This window comes from Emys orbicularis, chromosome 10 (genome assembly GCF_028017835.1).
Source record: "Emys orbicularis isolate rEmyOrb1 chromosome 10, rEmyOrb1.hap1, whole genome shotgun sequence".
Lineage (NCBI taxonomy): Eukaryota > Metazoa > Chordata > Testudines > Emydidae > Emys > Emys orbicularis.
In genome coordinates this window covers 56,301,968-56,319,091 of record NC_088692.1, presented here as the reverse complement: position 1 = coordinate 56,319,091, position 17,124 = coordinate 56,301,968, and the positions used below count along the sequence as shown (strand labels likewise).

The 17,124-nt window shown below is 43.4% G+C and overlaps 1 protein-coding gene across 1 annotated transcript in view; it reads left to right on the top strand.

Moving 5' to 3' along the window:
* The window catches only part of LACTB (lactamase beta), a 34,741-nt gene extending 18,237 nt beyond the window's left edge, over window positions 1-16,504 (top strand). The window contains exon 6 of the mRNA XM_065412311.1: window positions 15,973-16,504. Within this exon, the coding sequence (XP_065268383.1) occupies window positions 15,973-16,504 (532 nt within the window). The remainder of the gene's footprint in view (window positions 1-15,972) is intronic.
* Window positions 16,505-17,124: the final 620 nt, after the last annotated feature.

Sequence of the window (17,124 nt, the reverse complement as noted above, 5' to 3'; positions counted from 1 at the left end):
CCTATTACTCCCCCACCCCCTGTCCCGATTTTTCACACTTGCCCTCTGGTGCTAGTGATGAGACTTTAGTTTTTGAGTTGACAAAACATAAGATAAGTGTGCATATCTAGTATTGTGGGGAAGGGTGGGGGAATGCAAGCCTTAGCCAGCCATCTCTTCTTTTCCACCCTGGATAATTTTACATGTAGATACGTTTTGCTTCTGATCAGTACCACTCTGACTGCATTCTAAAGTTAAACCAGGATTTTTCCAATCTCTTTATTTTGCTGATTTCTTTATAAGAGAGCTTCTCTCTTCTTAGTAGTCTAACTCCCTTCTCAATACCCCAAGGCCCTATTATTATTGACTTTCAAAATATTTCATTCTGCAGACCACTAGACAGGGCTTTGCAAGGTAAAGTATAAGAACTACTAAGCTAGACAAAACCACAGAGGCTGTAATATACCCTTGTAATATAATGGAAATGCTAGTCAACTTACAAGCCTCTATTTTTACTTAGAGAGTGGGGATTTAATGCCAAAATGTGGGTTCCATTTTTCCACTTAAACTGTGAAAGAATTTATTTGCTGCTTCTCCTTTGATTTGTTCTTTCTTGGCCCCTGTATTCCCTGCTTTGCTGGAAACTACTTCATCTGCACAACTATTTTCGCTTCCAAGTTATCACATTGAGCTATTCAAAGTGAAAGTTAATTAATTTGAAATGTCTTCCTAAACTTTTTTCTCTTCCTTTCCTTCCACTTTTTCTTGTCCCTTTTTTATTTCATTTTAGTAACTTTATTATTTTATCATTGTATCACTTTCTAGTTCCTGTGTTTTCATAATCTTTTTCCTGGCTGGCTGGTTACTTACGTCTTTTTTCTAAAAGCATGAAAAACACTGTGTGACAAAGTGAGAATGTTCTTAATGTTTTCTCTGAATACCGTGTGGGTGCCTCAGTTTCCCCTATGCATTTCTTAAGTATCTAGGTGGTGGGATAAGGGTGTGTTATTGTTGCAGAGCCTTAGAGGGCCAGTGTTATGATGTCTGCACAGAGAATGGCCTACACCCTGTCTCCTGGCAACTGATGGCCTGGGCCCCTCCCCTGCAAGTGCCAACTGAAGGTGTTGGAGAACAAAGAGATCAGGTGGCCTCCTGGCCCAGGAAAGAGACAAAGACCAGAAGAGGGACTGGAGGGGGGTTTCAGTTTGGAGCTGGGGAAACGGAGGGATGCCCAGGACTGGCGTCTGGGCTCCCTACCTCCCAAGATGGACCTGACTGAGAGGTCCTGGTTTCTGTACCTAAAAGCTCTGTTTTGGACTGTATTCCTGTCGTCTACTAAACCTTCTGTTTTCCTGGCTGGCTGAGAGTCATGATGAATAGCAGGAAGTGGAGGGTGCAGGGCCCTGACTCCCCAGACTCCGTGACACACTGTTTTGAAAGTGATCTCACCGGTAGTGAGTCAACTTGGTGAGCAGGCAAGATCAGCTCTGCCCTGGCTTGTTTATCTATTATTTAGAAACCAAGACTATTTCACCAAGTACTGAAACAGAAGGCAGAGGTAATTCATGTAAAACTGCTGAGCCGCCATAGTAATTAAATGGCCTTTGCATGTCCACACTATAGTCTTTGTGTCGGCGGTGTGCATCCTCACTTGCAGCGCTTGCATCGATGCAGGCAGCAGTGCACCCTGGGTAGGCATCCTACTGTGCAACTCACCACTATCTAGCTCAGGGTGTTTTGGGAAGGGTTTGCAATGCCTCAGGGGGCAAACAAGTCGTACAGGGGTGACTGGGAACATGGTTTCAACGTCCCATGATGCAGTTTTCTCCATCCTGTAATTTTATCTGCATCCCATAACATTTTATGCTGTTTTTCAAAAGCCGTGCAAATCCGTGTCTCCATCTCTAAATAAATAAATAAATAAATAAATAGGTATTTATTTATTTATTTATTTATTTTATTTTATTTTATTTTATTTGCAGCATTGGAGTTCCTGAACTGCAGTGGGGGGATAGGCGGCATGCATATCCCTATTTTGGCAGCAGGCCATCTTGCCACAGAGTACATCAATAGAAAGGGCTACTTTTCTATGGTATTACAAGTGCTGGTGGATCATTGGGTGCATTTTACCACCATCAATGCAGGATGGTAAGGGAAGGTGCATTACGCACGCATCTTTAAGAACACAGGTCTATTCAGAAAGCTGCAAGCAGGGACTTTCTTTCCAAACCAAAGGATTACCATTGGGGATGTTGAAATGTCAATAGTGATCCTGGGAGACTCAGCGTTCTCCATAGTCCCGTGGCTTATGAAGTCGTACTTTGGACACCTTGACAGCAGCAAGGAGCGCTTCAACCACAGGCTTAGCAGGTGCAGAATGACAGCTGAATGTGCCTTTGGACGCTTGAAAGGCAGCTGGCACTGTCTACTCATGAGATTAGACCTCAGTGAAAAAAGTATCCCAATGGTTATAGCTGCCTGCTGTGTGCTTCATAATATCTGTGAGGCAAAGTGGGAGAAGTTTCCACTGGCGTAGAGGTGGAATGGCTGTCTGCTGATTTTTGAGCAGCCAGGTACCTGGCTATAAGAAGAGCTCAATGGGGAGCTATGCAGCTAAGGGAAGATTTGAAAGACCATTTTAATAATGAGTCACAGTAATGTGTGTTGCTGTTGTGTGATGTGCCTGGCATTGTGGGGGTGTGGGATTTTTGGGTTTTTTTGCACCCCAATATGAACCTGTAATGAGTGCTGTGTGTGTGTAATAATATAACATTGCAGATGCACCTATTGCTGGTTTCAGAGTAGCAGCCGTGTTAGTCTGTATCCGCAAAAAGAACAGGAGTACTTGTGGCACCTTAGAGACTAACAAATTTATTAGAGCATAAGCTTTCGTGGGCTACAACCCACTTCTTCGGATGCATCCGAAGAAGTGGGTTGTAGCCCACGAAAGCTTATGCTCTAACAAATTTGTTAGTCTCTAAGGTGCCACAAGTACTCCTGTTCTTTTTGCACCTATTGCTATTATCTGTGAATTATGTCAGCCCCAACCAGCATATGTTGTGAACTAATAAAGATGAATTAAGTTTCCATAAATAGACTTTTATTCCAAACACATGTAAACAGACATATTTATAACTGAATGAATCTTTATAAATACAGGGAAAAGAACCTTTGAAGGGAAAAGAACAGTCATTTTCATTTCTCAAACACCTACAGCGACATGGTTGGTATATGTATGGCCATGATCATCTGTACTCTCCCCTGAGGGAGTAGTGCAGGGGGTGTAGGGAGGTGCCGGAATGCAGGTCTCTATGGGCTGCAGAGGGCGGCAAGCACGGATCTGTTGAGCCTGAAGGTCAACAAGGCTATCCAGCATGTCTGATTGCCACTTGAGAAGCGCTAGCATCTCCTGCTGCATGTCACTCTCCTTTTCCTGCGCTTTTCTCCTGTCCACATGTACATTTATGCCTGTACATTCTGTCCATGAGCATGATCCTGCAAGCCCTCTGCTTGATATCCGCAGCACCAGAGGCTTGCAGGATCTCTTGGAACATGTTGTCCCACATCCTCTTCCTTCTCCTCCTTATCTGGCTGTGCTGCTCAGATGGTGTGGCTGGAGACCACATTTCCAGTTGCAAAAAATACAGTGCATGGAGGTCCTATTGAGATTGTATTCACTACCCTTGATCCATACAAGTTACAAGCACTACATTATCACTTCTGCTTGGGATTCATAGAGCACAGCAGCACTCCCAGCCATGGTGAGTATGGCCTGGGGAGGAAAGGGGTATATGTGGATAGGGCAATTGAACTGAATACTGGCACCATTTTCCATAGGCAGTGGGGATTTTAGCTGATACCTCACTCCTGAGAGTAATGGAGGCTGAAATGGAACAAGTCCTGCACGCATCTGACTGACCTGCACATCCATATGCTGCTTGCCATTGTGCTGCAGTGGTGCCTGCTGAAGTAATTGCTGAATGGTGTGGGAAAGTGTCCTACCGTGGCAGAAGAAATAAGGCAGCTATCCCTAGAAACCTTCAGCAGAGGATTGCAGACTACCTTCAGGACAGTTTCCTCAAAATCTCTCTGGAGGGTTCACAGGACATCTCGGTATGCACAAACCATTCTGCAGGCCCCCCTCTGCATAACTGTATGGAGGAATGATGTGTCCCTGGAAGATCAAAGCAAAGTACATACTTACCCAGAGGTTCCTTCCCCTTCATCAGGCTCACCTGTGCTGGACTCTAGGGACTGGCTTGACAGCTCTGGAGTCAAACACCTCGTCCTTAGGGTTCACTGCGGTGGCCTGTGACTCTGAGTCCTCTGAAGTATCCACAAGGCCCTTGTGGGGGAGGGGCAGGGTGTCACTCTAGAGGATGGCATGTAGCTCCTTGTAAAAGTGACATGTCTGCGGCTGTGCACCAGAGCGACTGTTAGCCTCCCTTACCTTCTGGTACACCTGCCACAGCTCTTTGACTTTCACGGAGCACTGCTGCGTGTCCCTGTTGTAGCCTTTCTCCTCCATGCCCTGATCGATCGGCTCGTAGATACAGACATTTCTGCAGCTGGATCAGAGCTTCTCCGTACAGACTCAGGAGATACACCACTTCCTGTGTAACCCTGGCAAGACATGGAGCTGGCCTGGTCAGCTGAGCAGTTGCTCTGTGAGCTCTCCACACCGGAGCAAACAGGAAATGGAAGTTCAAAAATTCATGGCTTTAAAAGGGGAGGGGCGTGTATCTGCATAGCTGGCCACAGGGCAGTGGAGTTTAAAACAGTGACAAGAGCAGTCACATGGGTCATTAGTGGCCTCCAGAATGTGTCCCACAAAGTCTGTCTAACACAGTGTCTACACAGACACTGTCGCCCTAACTATGTCAATCTAACCCACCTCTTGCAGGGGTGGAGTTAAGTTGGCGTAGTGGGTGAAATGCATCGTCGGGAGCGACATTTTAGTGTAGACGCTTACAGAGTTAGGTCAGTGTAAGCTGCCTTGTGTCAACCTACCTCTGTAGTGTAGACCAGACCTGAGTGTCCTTCACAGACCTGAAGAACAGCTCTGTGTAAAAAATCGTTTGGTGTATTTTCTTGTTAACTGGTGTGCCCTTAGCTAGCTGAATAGTTCTGCAGCTAGAAAGTCCAGATCTGGGGAGGGCCCACGTGAATTCTGGGGGAATTGTTAAAAAAAAATTCATTAAACCCGAGATTTAATTTGTAGCTTCTGGAGAAAAATTCCCACTGTAACTTTTTTTTTTTAAGGTGCAGTATCCTGAATTGTAATAAATGATCTCTACATTATTCATAGTTTAGAATGTTTAAAAGAAAATATATTTTCAAAATGGGTCTGTCTAAAAGGCATCTTAAACATCATAGTTTTGTTTGAATTGATTTTGCTCAATCCAAGGTTCTGTATACCAACCATATGCCGTTATGTCACTGTGCTTACATTGAGTGCTACAGGCAACAAATGATATTTCTAATGGGTTGTTGTTGTTATCATTCAGGTGTATTAGGTAGGATAAAAAAACAAAATAAGAAAGTTCACAGCTGTTATAATATTGTGAACTTCAAGTGTTCAAAAAACATGAGTCAGCCCCCCCCCCCCCCCCAAAAAAAATCCATGAGAATTAAAAAAAAAAAAATTGGGGGTACTTTATTTGCTTTCTGGATTGTTGAGGTTTTTTGGGGTTGTGTATTCAAGCTTTTCTCTGCAGCCATGAGGGCTAGAAACTACCTTTGCTTTTAAATGAAAGCTGTCTTGTGTAATCATGATTCAAGGAGCTGGGGCTTTAAGAGAAGCACCAAATATCATAAGACCAGCAACAAAATCCTGAATTGGTTACACCATTGTCTGTAATGTTAATGAAGGAATTCCATGTATAACTATGCCTAAAGGAGACATTTCAGCTCTCTAAGGAGAGGTGTGTGTGGTTTTGCAAAGGAGAAGGCTGGAGAGTTCTGTGAGTTTATATAGAGTTTGAGTTGTTATGCTGTTGTGGCTCATGATTTTGTAAACTATATCACGAGTGCCCAGTCTTAGGCTCCTTTTTTAACCTTTCATAAACTGAAATAAATATTGTTGGGGGAGAGGAGAAATGTAATTGGGGGTATTCTGTTTGTCCCAGGGATTGTTTAATGCTAGACAAAATGCAAGGCCCCTTGTTGAAATTATCTTTGGAAGCTAAACTATAAAGCATAGTGATAGCTCTCAAACTATAAAACACTGCCACCCTGTGGCTTATTTCATGATCTTTATGATCTTCTCTAATTCAATAGCACTGAAGTAAACTGCAAAACCTCTTGAGAGGTATTCTCATCATTGTAGATAGGGAAAGTTAGAGTAGTTAAGTGCTATAATAAGTCTGTGGCAAAGCTGAAATCAGTCTTAGTTCATTTTTTAGATAGTTACCCTACACCTCTCATATATTATGTAAAATAATCCAATTAAATATTTGAGTTATTTACGTTATTGAGACACAATTCAACAGTGACTCTTTTCCATTGTTGCTGATAGATCATCCCAGTTTGCAGTTCTCAGTGGTGATTTCCAAAGTCGTCATCTTGTGACAGCTTTTGCAAGATCGTTGCATGTCTGAAGAAATGGTTCTGGAATACCTCCTGTTTACAGATGGCCTACAGTGGAATGAACAAAGTCCCAATACCTTGATAGGGTGGCACTAGGAGAAACAGGATGAAATGAAGAAAGGAGAAACTTGGGCTGAATGGTAAACATTCAGACAGTTACACTAATAAGTAAACAAACCGATTTATTCATGTCTGAATATCAGTGACATCATAGCAGAATTACCTTAAGCTGGGGTAGTCAATTATTTTTTTGTCAAGGTCCAAATTTCTTGATCAAGGTATAGTCAAGGTCCAGGCTCCAGAGAAAATAACAACAGTAATGATGGTAAGTAGATAAAAAGATTTCAGGATCTATTCAAAAGTGGCTGGCAGTTAGGGTTGCCAATTTTGGTTGGATGTATTCCTGAAGATTTCATCACATGACAATCTTTAATTAAAGAATAATCTTTAATTCCTGGAGACTCCAGGCCAATCCTGGAGTACTGGCAACCCTACTGGCGATCCACCTATTGACTACCCCTGCCTTAAGCCTTCATGATCCAGCACTAATTTTGAGCACTCAGTAGCTGACCTTCCCATGATCAGCCACAAACCATCCACCATTTCCTCACTGGTTGTCCCGTGCTATGATGACCCTCCACCATTGCTCCCTTAATTTTTTCTCAAGGTTATTTCCATCTCTGTGCTTAATGAGACCAAAGTGCATAAGATTGCATGTTCATTTCCAACATCAGGGTCTGCTTCTCTCCAGTAATACTGCTAACATTGGCATTCATCTTTTTTTCCATCCAGGAGATATACAAGAGTCTTTCCCAGCACCAAATTTTAAAAGCTTTTATTTTCTTCCTATCAGCAACATTAACTTTCCATGATTCACATCTATAAATCGCTATGGAAGAAATTAAGTTTTTCACTAGTCACACCTTTGTACATTTCAAGATGCCACAGTTTTTCCATACTTTTTTAAGAGAGGCCATAGGTGAGCCAGTGATCCCCTGTTGTCTTCTGATTTCTTTGGAACAGCCTCGTTGGTTGGTGTCGTGAACATACAGCTAAGGGTAGCATAAAATCCCTCCTTTACCTGTAAAGGATTAAGAAGCTCAAATAACCTGATTGGCACCTGACCAAAAGGACCAATAAGGGGAGAAGATACTTTCAAATTTGTGGGGGAAGGTTTTTGCTTTGTGCTCTGTGTGTTGTTCTGTCTGAGACAGAGAGTGACCAAGCAAGTAATCCAGTTCCTTCTGAAATGATACATCTAATATTATAGAAATAGCAAGGAAATGCGTTAGATTATCTTTTGTTTTAGCTTGTGAATTTTCCCTATGCTAAGAGGGAGGATTATTCCTGTTTTTTGTAACTTTAAAGTTTTGCCTAGAGGGGAATCCTCTGTGTTTTAAATCTTATCACCCTGTAAAATGACCTTCCATCCTGATTTTACAGAGGTGCTTCTTTTACTTTTTTCTTTATAATAAAGTTCTGTTTTTAAGAATCTGATTGGGTTTTTAGTGTCCTAAAAACCCAAGGGTCTGGTCTGTACTCACCTTGGTTACCTATTTGGTTGGTATATTATTCTCAAGCCTCCCCAGGAAAGGGGGTGAAGAGGCTTGGGGGGATATTTTGGGGAAACAGGAACTCCAAGTGGTCCTTTTCCTGAATCTTCATCTAACTCACTTGGTGGTGGCAGCGATACCATTCCAGGGCAAGGAATTTGTGCCTTGGGGAAGTTTTTAACCTAAGCTGGTGAAATATAAGCTTGGGGGTCTTTCATGCGGGTCCCCACATCTGTACCTCAGAGTGAAGAGGGAACCCTGACAGTTGGATATATATGATCTCAGTTAATTAAATTAATCTACTGCCTCTACAGCTTTCTGTTAATCAAGATGTCTGCTTGCATCCTGTTTTTCTTAGTCGTCATGTCAATGTACATAATTTTGTTTTTGTTGCATTCAGGAATAGTCTGTATTCCTTACTAATTCTTTTTACATTTGTTGCATTGCATCGGTGATTGTAGCAAAGAATATCATACCATCAGGATATCTGAGGTTGGTTAGGAGGTGTCTTTTGTAGTTTATTTTATGTTTGAGGCTAGCAGCTGATAATCTGACCCACAGACCGCACTCAGTGTTGCTGTATCATTAAACAGCTGATTTAGTTCTTTGTCTTATCAGGTGACCTCCATGTGTACAAACATCTAGGATGCTGGATGAAGATAGTTTTTTGTAATGACCAGATTATTAGAGCAGTGGTTCTCAACCAGGGGTACGTGTACCCCTGGGGGCACTCAGAGGTCTTCCAGGGGGTACATCAGTTCATCTAGATATTTGCCTAGTTTTACAACAGGCTACATAAAAAGCACTAGTGAAGTCAGTACAAACTAAAATGATTTGTTTATACTGCTCTGTATACTATATGCTGAAATGTAAGTACAATATTTGTATTCCAATTGATTTATTTTATAATTATATGGTAAAAATGAGAAAGTAAGCAATTTTTCAGTAATAATGTGCTGTGACACTTCTGTATTTTTATGTCAGAGTTTGTATGTTTTTAAGTGAGGTGTAACTTGGGCGTACACAAGACAAATCAGACTTCTGAAAGGGGGGGTACAGTTGTTTGGACAGGTTGTGAACCACTAGATTAGAGCAGCAGAATTCAGCTAAATGTCTTCCTTTCTCACTTTGTGAACCCAGACCATTGTTTTCCATTACTTCTTTGAGAGCCTACAGCTCCATTGCTCACATTCAAGTCCCTAGTTACAAGGGTGATCTCTTTATTTGATGTTTTAGTGAGTGTCGAGTCCTTTATGGAATTCATTAATCACATTGTCATCAACTTGTGTAGGGGTGTAAACCGGTTTGATGGAAAGACTCACTGGCTTTGCTCAAAGACAAATTTTAATGATTCTTTCACTAAGTGGATTATATCCAAGCACACACTTGAATGTTTCCTTGGATGATTTTAACGTGACCCCATTTTCTCTCGTTTTCTTGGATCCTGAGTAGTCCATTGCGTATCCATCCATCGTCATGAAATGATCCTTACCCTTCCAACATAGCTTTGAGATTCCACATATTCCATCTTACATCTTTCCAATTCTTTTGTCACAATGGAGAGGTTCCCTTCATACATACTCTCACATTCTGTGTTCCTACTCTGATTCATTTATGAAAGTTCAGGTCATTCATTTTCTTTGGTGGAGACATCAGGCACAGTATTTCCCAAAGAACTTGGTGCAGCACCATCATAAGTACAGCCTGTACTCTTAGTGGCCGGAGCCTCCTCCCCATTATTATTTGTTGTGCCTTCTGGCCTGGGGGGGCGTGTCTCACCTGTCCAGCGTTGCATGTGGATCTCTTTGGCTTTGTTCTGCAGTAATACTTCTTGTCGAAGAAAGTACAGAGGGTTTCCTGTTGCTTTCCTCTGGTTTGTGTTGCTGTTGGTTAAACCAGTTAAGACAATTACATTAGGCTGTAGAATAGTCTCCCAAAGTAACTGGTGGGAGCCCTATCACCTGAAACACTTACAGCTAAGCAAAATGGTAGTGAACATAGTCTGAGGAGCAGTCCTGCACTGGCAAGGGAGGTGCACTGGATAACCTAATGATTCTTTCACATCCCTTATTTCTCTAAAGGAAGTCTACACTACAAGCACTGTAGTGGCACAGTGGCAGCACTGCCACTGTGCCATTCTAGAGCTGTAGTGTAGACACGTGGTACAGCAGTGGAAGGGTTTTTTCCGTCGCTGTAGTAAATCCACCCCCTCAAGAGGTGGTAGCTTGGTCAGTGGAAGAATTCTTCTACCAACCTCACTGTGGCTACACCGGGGCATAGGTCAGTTTAATTACATCTCTTAGGGGTGTGAATTTTGTACATCCCTGATGGACGTAGCTCCTAAGTTTTAGGTGTAGGTCACCTAATTCTTTGATCTTAGCAGTATGCTCTGAATAGCCCTATAATGAGACTGAAAAACAGCAGCAGATTGAACAACTAAGAACTACTTTTTTTTTGGTTCTCTGCCTCCTGAATTTGTGTCACAGTGCCCTTTCCCATTGTTCTTTAGTTTTGCAATACATCATCTTTTTATATGTAATTATTTTTTCTTCTGCTATAAAAGTAACTTGTCAGAACCGTATCATACAGCTTTAAAAAGTATGTACGTGATCCCCTCTGCTGGTTCTGTGGTAGTATTAACAAGACAAGAATTGTATGCGGTGTTGTAGCTGTATCAGTTCCAGGTAAAAAGACATTACCTCACCCACCTTGTCTATCTCAAGAATTGAGCATTCTGGGGTGTTATATCAGCCAGAGCTGGCCCAATACTATGGGGAGGAACCTCAAGGACCTTAAAAAGAGAAGAAACCAGATTGAAGTGTTCAGATGGGAGGCGGGGCCCGCTTTTCAAACCATTCAACAACTGATCAGTGGGGGCAATCAGTACAAGCTGCTAAAAATTAGTTCAGTTCAATCCATTTGCACAAAACCTTTAAAACTCACTGTGGATGCTTGTATTGCCGGAGGTGGCCACTGGACATTTTGGTCTATGCATTCTCATGGGTGAGTTCAGACTCTAGTCTCAGTCCTTGGGGTCTGAATGTGAAAGGGGTCACATTCAGATCTGCTCCCACATGCTCATTTTGGGGGATGTTTTGTCACATTGTATGAGGTTGTCTGTCTGGTCTGTGGTCTTCAGGCAGGAAAATCTTGTGACACCCTTGAAAACAGCCTTTCTCCGCTCTGTTTTGCTTTTCCCAGCATGCTAGAAAATGACTGCTTGTCTGATAGGTTAATTACCTTCTCTGTTGCAACTTGTATGGAGAAGAGGTCATGTAAGAAAAAACAGCTAAGCTGTTGCCCCAAATTTGGGGTGTGTACCCCAGATTTTGATCAAGCTAACTTGCAACCTTATTGTATGCATTCAGTCACCATGAATTAATAGAACACCACATAGTTGAGGATTAATTTGAACAAGTAGGGCTTCTGGAGGCAAGGTCAAAACTAGCTGCAGGCTTGCAGTGTCTGCTAATCAGAACGGGAGGAGGGGAGAAAAGAGTCAACAAATTGAGACTGAAAGAAAATAAGTGGATGGAGATCTTGAGTTTGGGCACCTTTCATATAGAAGCTTATTATGACTAAGATTGTTAGCGATGTTTGTGGATGAGTAGTTTATTGAAGTTAGGAGAGGTGATGACCCAGTAGGGGTCACTATGGGCTGTGTGTTTTGTAAAAGTTAGTTATAAAAAGACTAGATAATAGTGTACTTTGGAGCAGTTCTCTGAAGCTATCCTGAGACACTTTCCTGACACCATACTCCTTGGCGGAGAAGCAACCAGCCATTGCAGACCTCTAGTTAATTACTCAATACCATCTCAGATTGTAGGTAATGTTCTAAACCTCTTACTTATGTCTGTGTGTGCTTTAATCTAATAAATTATAGCTTTAGATAAGAGCATGCTTACTTGTATTAGTCTTTCATCAGCCAGAAGCACTGTGTTCCCATTGATTTATTTCTGACACCGTCTGGAGTGAAACAGTTAAGTTACCACTGCTTTGGGTTCTGAAAACCCTGGGTAACAGAGTAACATATACTCACAGGGCTATTTCCAGATTCCCTTGTTGCTTCTATATCTTGGCTTTAAGCTCTGTTTAAAGTTTTAGGTTTAACTTTTTATTATTTATTTGTATTACAACAGGACTTAGAGGTTAACTGTTAACAGTTTGTGCTAGGCACTCACTGCACATACCTAGAGAGATGGTTCCTGTCTTAATGAGCTTACAACCTAAATAGAAAACACTGAAAAAGCATTAGGGAAAGGGATATAAAGTACGAATGAACAGGGATGGTTTGCAAACATCTTATTAGTTCCATGATTTTTTGAGGGGGAGGGCGGTTAAGGGATTGGGTTTCTTTAAATGTTTTGTTGGGGATTTGTTAGGCGATCGGTTAAATGGAAATGCAAAGGAAGGGAGGGGAAAATTGCTGGGAGGATAAAAGGAACATGGAAGGCAGGTGGAGGGAGTCAGATCTAGAAATTGTGAGGGAGGCATGGGTGCGGAGGGTTGGAGCAAACAATCAATCAGCACAGGGAAGAGAATGTCTGGAGTAAAAATTGCTGCAAGGACTTTGATGGTCTTTCTCTGTGGCTGACTACCTGCTGCAACTGATTCTCTTTGCAGCTGGCTAACTCTCTGGCTGGTCTTGTTCAGGAGTTTCTTTTAATCTATAACTTTATAACTCTCTGCGATCGGGTGTATCAGGCATTTGCTGCCTACTGCCAGAGACCTCACTGCCTTGGTACAACCTGCCCTAGGAAAAGAAGAGCAATGAGTTTGGACCTCCAGTTGTTTAGAAAGGCCTCCCACAGTCAACTGCTGGCGGAACCAGCAAGTTGTTTTCCTGTCGCAGCTAGAAGGGCTGGGAGCAGGCAAAGGCCGATCAGGCATCAGCAGGCCACATGATGAGGACTGGCTGCTATCAGATGGCAGTTCTGGGTGAAGTAAAAGAAAGGATCTTCATTCTGCCTTAGCTCTCAAAGCCAGGCTTTGTCAGGGGCTAATTCTGACCACTCTTCTCTTTTAGGTCAGTGAGAGGCTTTTGATTTATTTTGTGGCATGTGAGCCCCAGACAGGCCATCGTGAGTCCAATATTAATTGGACTTTGAATTAGGCATGCTCACTTCACAGGACACCCCCAGCTTCAGGCAGGTCCATGACACACTTCTATCAGTATTGCTAAGCCGAGGCCAGGGCCGGCTCTAGGCACCAGCAAAGCAAGCAGTTGCTTGGGGCAGCAGATTTGCAAGGGGCGCAAGAATCCAGCATGAGAGCTGAGAACCAACAGGGGGCCCTGGGAGCTGTAGTTCCTTGGTTAGCTCCCTGCCTATAGAGCCAGCCCTGGAGCAGGGAAAGAACTACATTTCCCAGCATTCCCTCGGCCACTAGCAACAGGAAAGGGTGGGGGAAGGAGTATGGAACTTTAATCTGCAGCTTGCTGTGAATGGTAGGAACAGAGCCAGCTCTAGGTTTTTTGCCGCCTCCCCCCCTGCCCTGGGCTCTCCCCGCACCCCTGTATTGCCCCAGCCCTGGACTCTCCCCCGTCCACACCCCTTCCTGCCCCAGCTCTGGCCCCCACCTGCACTCCCCTGCTGCCCCTGCCGCCCCAGCTCTGGCCCCCACCTGCACCCTCCTGCTGCCCCAGCCCTGGGCTCTCCCCCGCCCACACCCCCTGCCGCCCCATCTCTGGCCCCCACCTGCACTCCCCTGCTGCCCCAGCCCTGGGCTCTCCCCCCACCCGCACCTCCTGCTGCCCCAGCCCTGGGCTCCCCACCCCCGCATCCCCGGCCGCCCCAGCTCTGGCCCCCATCCGCACCTCCTGCCACCCCAGCCCTGGGCTCTCCCCTGCCCACACCCCCTGCAGCCCCAGCTCTGGCCCCCACCTGCACTCCCCTGCTCCCCCAGCCCTGGGCTCTTCCCCCCCACCCGCACCTCCTGCTGCCCCAGCCCTGGGCTCTCCCCCAAAGAAGGAATTGGGTGGACTAAATGGATGTTGCACCTCTCTATCTGAAGTCTAGCAAGGAAAGTATGTGGATCCTACTAGAATTTAAAATGAAAAGTAAGGGAGGGGAGGCTCTGGACCTGGGCAGCTTTAGATACAGTACCAGGCACTTAGGAGGATTTCCACTTCTGAGCCATGGAAGCAGAAATTGACTTTTCCTTTCCAGATATAGCTAATATTCAGAAAGAGAATCTAGCACCTGCCTTCCAGATTTGAACACTCTCAAAATTCAGGAGTGCTCAAGCTCAATTTGGGCAGCTGTTACTTCATTTCCCCAAATCAAATATACTGATCCACTGTAACTTGCTGTAGAAAAAGTAGAATAAATTGAGCAAGAAATGCTTCCCGGTGGTTATTAGGACTGGAATTGCTATTTTCAACAGCCATTCCTTTTTTTTGTTTTGTTTTAGTTTTATTTGTTTAAAAGGAAGACCGTGATAGTGCATTCCCCATAGAAACAAAGAATGGAACAAAAGAATAATAAAGGCACCTCAACTTTTCCTCATTTATGTAGGACAGTCTTATAATATGCATCCAGATATCCTCCAGTCACACAAGCTGAAAATTGTTCCACTTTACTGCAGTTCTGTAACCATATGGGAACCAATCCTGTCTGTGTTCTGTGCACATCCAAAATTCCTGCTGAATGACCTGCCCTGGGAGCGAGTTACCAGTGACCCGGGGCTGGGGCGGCAGGAGGGTGCAGTTGGGGGGGGGTGGCGGGAGAGCCCAGGGCTGGGGTGGAGGGCAGCCAAAAATTTTTTTGCTTGGGGCAGCAAAAAACCTAGAGCCGGCCCTGGCCGAGGCATGGTACATTTAGGCCTGGTCTACACTGGGGGTGGGGGAATCGATCTAAGGTACGCAACTTCAGCTACGTTCAGCTACGTGAATAACGTAGCTGAAGTCGACGTACTTAGATCTACTTAACCACAGTGTCTTCACTGCGGTAAGTCGACAGCTGACGCTTTCCCGTCGACTCCGCCTGCGCCTCTCGCCCTGGTGGAGTACCGGAGTCAATGGGAGAGTGCTCAGCGGTCGATTTATCGTGTCGACCCCCACTGGATTGATCTCTGCCCGTCGATCCAGCGGGTAATGTAGACAAGCCCTTGGTTAGAAAAAAGGAGTCAGCCATATTTGGTGTGACTTGCTTTTGTGGATTGCAGACTCTGAAGATGATTGGAACTTAGGTTTTAGTAATTTTAAATGCATCCCTAAAGTGAGTTTGCAGTGTATGGAGCACACTGATGTTGAACAAAGTTTAGTACTCACTGTCCTTTTGTCTGTTATGAAACACATGCTCTTGAGGACAAATAACAGCCACTGGGTCAGACTATCAGAGCAAGAGTCCTGAGATCCATTTTTAGCAGAATTTACCATCACTGTGCATTTACTGCCTTTATGTGCACAAATATGTATTTAGCCATCTATTGGCCATTGAACTACAAGCCACATCCTTTATCCTTCCCCTAACCAATCTCCTACATTGCCCTACAGAATCTTACTGTAGGGCTTCTCTGTTGTTTTCTGTCTGGGCTGCAGAACTACGTTCTGCTGCCTTTAGGGTTTTCTGTGCTTGTGGAAGGTGAGCAAGCTTTTGTATCCTGAATTCTCAAGCTGTTTTTAATCTCTGATAGCTGTAAACTCGATGGCACCAGAAATCCAGAGTGTTGAACTGGTACCTAGTACATGGCAATTACGACTCCCAGTATTAAAATTGGACTGAATTGTACAGTGTCTTGAGAGTGCGCTGTCTCATCACTGTTTTGCCTTTATTATAACCTAGAAATTTAAAAGATTATTATTTCCATTTTATTTATGGGTGACAATTAAAACTTTCTTGTTTAATTCTAGGTGTTATGTTTGCAACAAAAAAGGACGGCTCGTAAATGCACCCTATGTGGACAACTCCTACAAGTGGGCTGGTGGCGGCTTTCTTTCTTCAGCAGGTGACCTCCTGAAATTTGGAAATGCCTTGCTGTACAGTTATCAAGTTGGACAGTTTAAAAACAATGCCAATAAACTTCTTCCGGGCTACCTCAAACCAGACACTATTACAATGATGTGGACCCCAGTGCCAAACACCGAGGCATCATGGGATAAGGATGGTAAATATGCAATGGGTTGGGTTGTTGTGGAGAAACAGCAAGAATATGGTTTTTGCAGACAGCAGCGACACTACATCTCCCATACTGGTGGAGCAGTTGGTGCAAGCAGTGTCCTGCTTATTCTTCCTGAAGAGCTGGACTCTGAGGTTATAAACAGTGGGTTAGTGACACCTCCCCGAGGAGTAGTTGTTAACATTATTTGTAATATGCAGTCAGTTTCCCTCAACAGCACTGCCTTAAAGATTGCAAAAGAATTTGATAAAGATAAATTGGCATGATACTTTGATTAAAATATAGTGTAGGTCTGAATAACTACTGTTGTATTGAAATAGGAACAAAGTTTAAAAAAAAACACCAAAGGGTACATGTGAGCTCCAAGATTGCTAGGAATACACATTTCTGAGAGAATGTATCAGATTGTAAAGAAATTACCCTATATGACTTTTGTTAGTGGTGCTACATTTTTGTGCATTTGGAAGTCTTCGCTCAGGGAAGTAGCTATATAGTTGCTAACTTATGGAAAAGGGGGAAAAAGGTATTCCAAGAGAACAGTTATTTTGCAAATCACCCAGGCAAATCACCAATGTTGTAGCAATGTTTTTTTCATATCAAGCCAAGGTACTGACCAGTCAAGATCGATACATATTATTGTTGGCCTTTACCAGAAAGAGGGTGATGTTTACTCTTGTCTTCTAGACATTTTCGTATTAGCAAATAGTTTCCTTAAATGTAGTAAAAGTAAGGGAAACTTGTATAGAATCAAATAATAAGAAAATGCAAGACTGACTTTATTTATTGCCATGTTATATTTTTCAATTCATGCTGGCCAAAGTTGTGTTCACAAGTATTTTTGAACAGTCACTTTAAAAATAGAGATTTTGCTTTTTAAAAAACATTG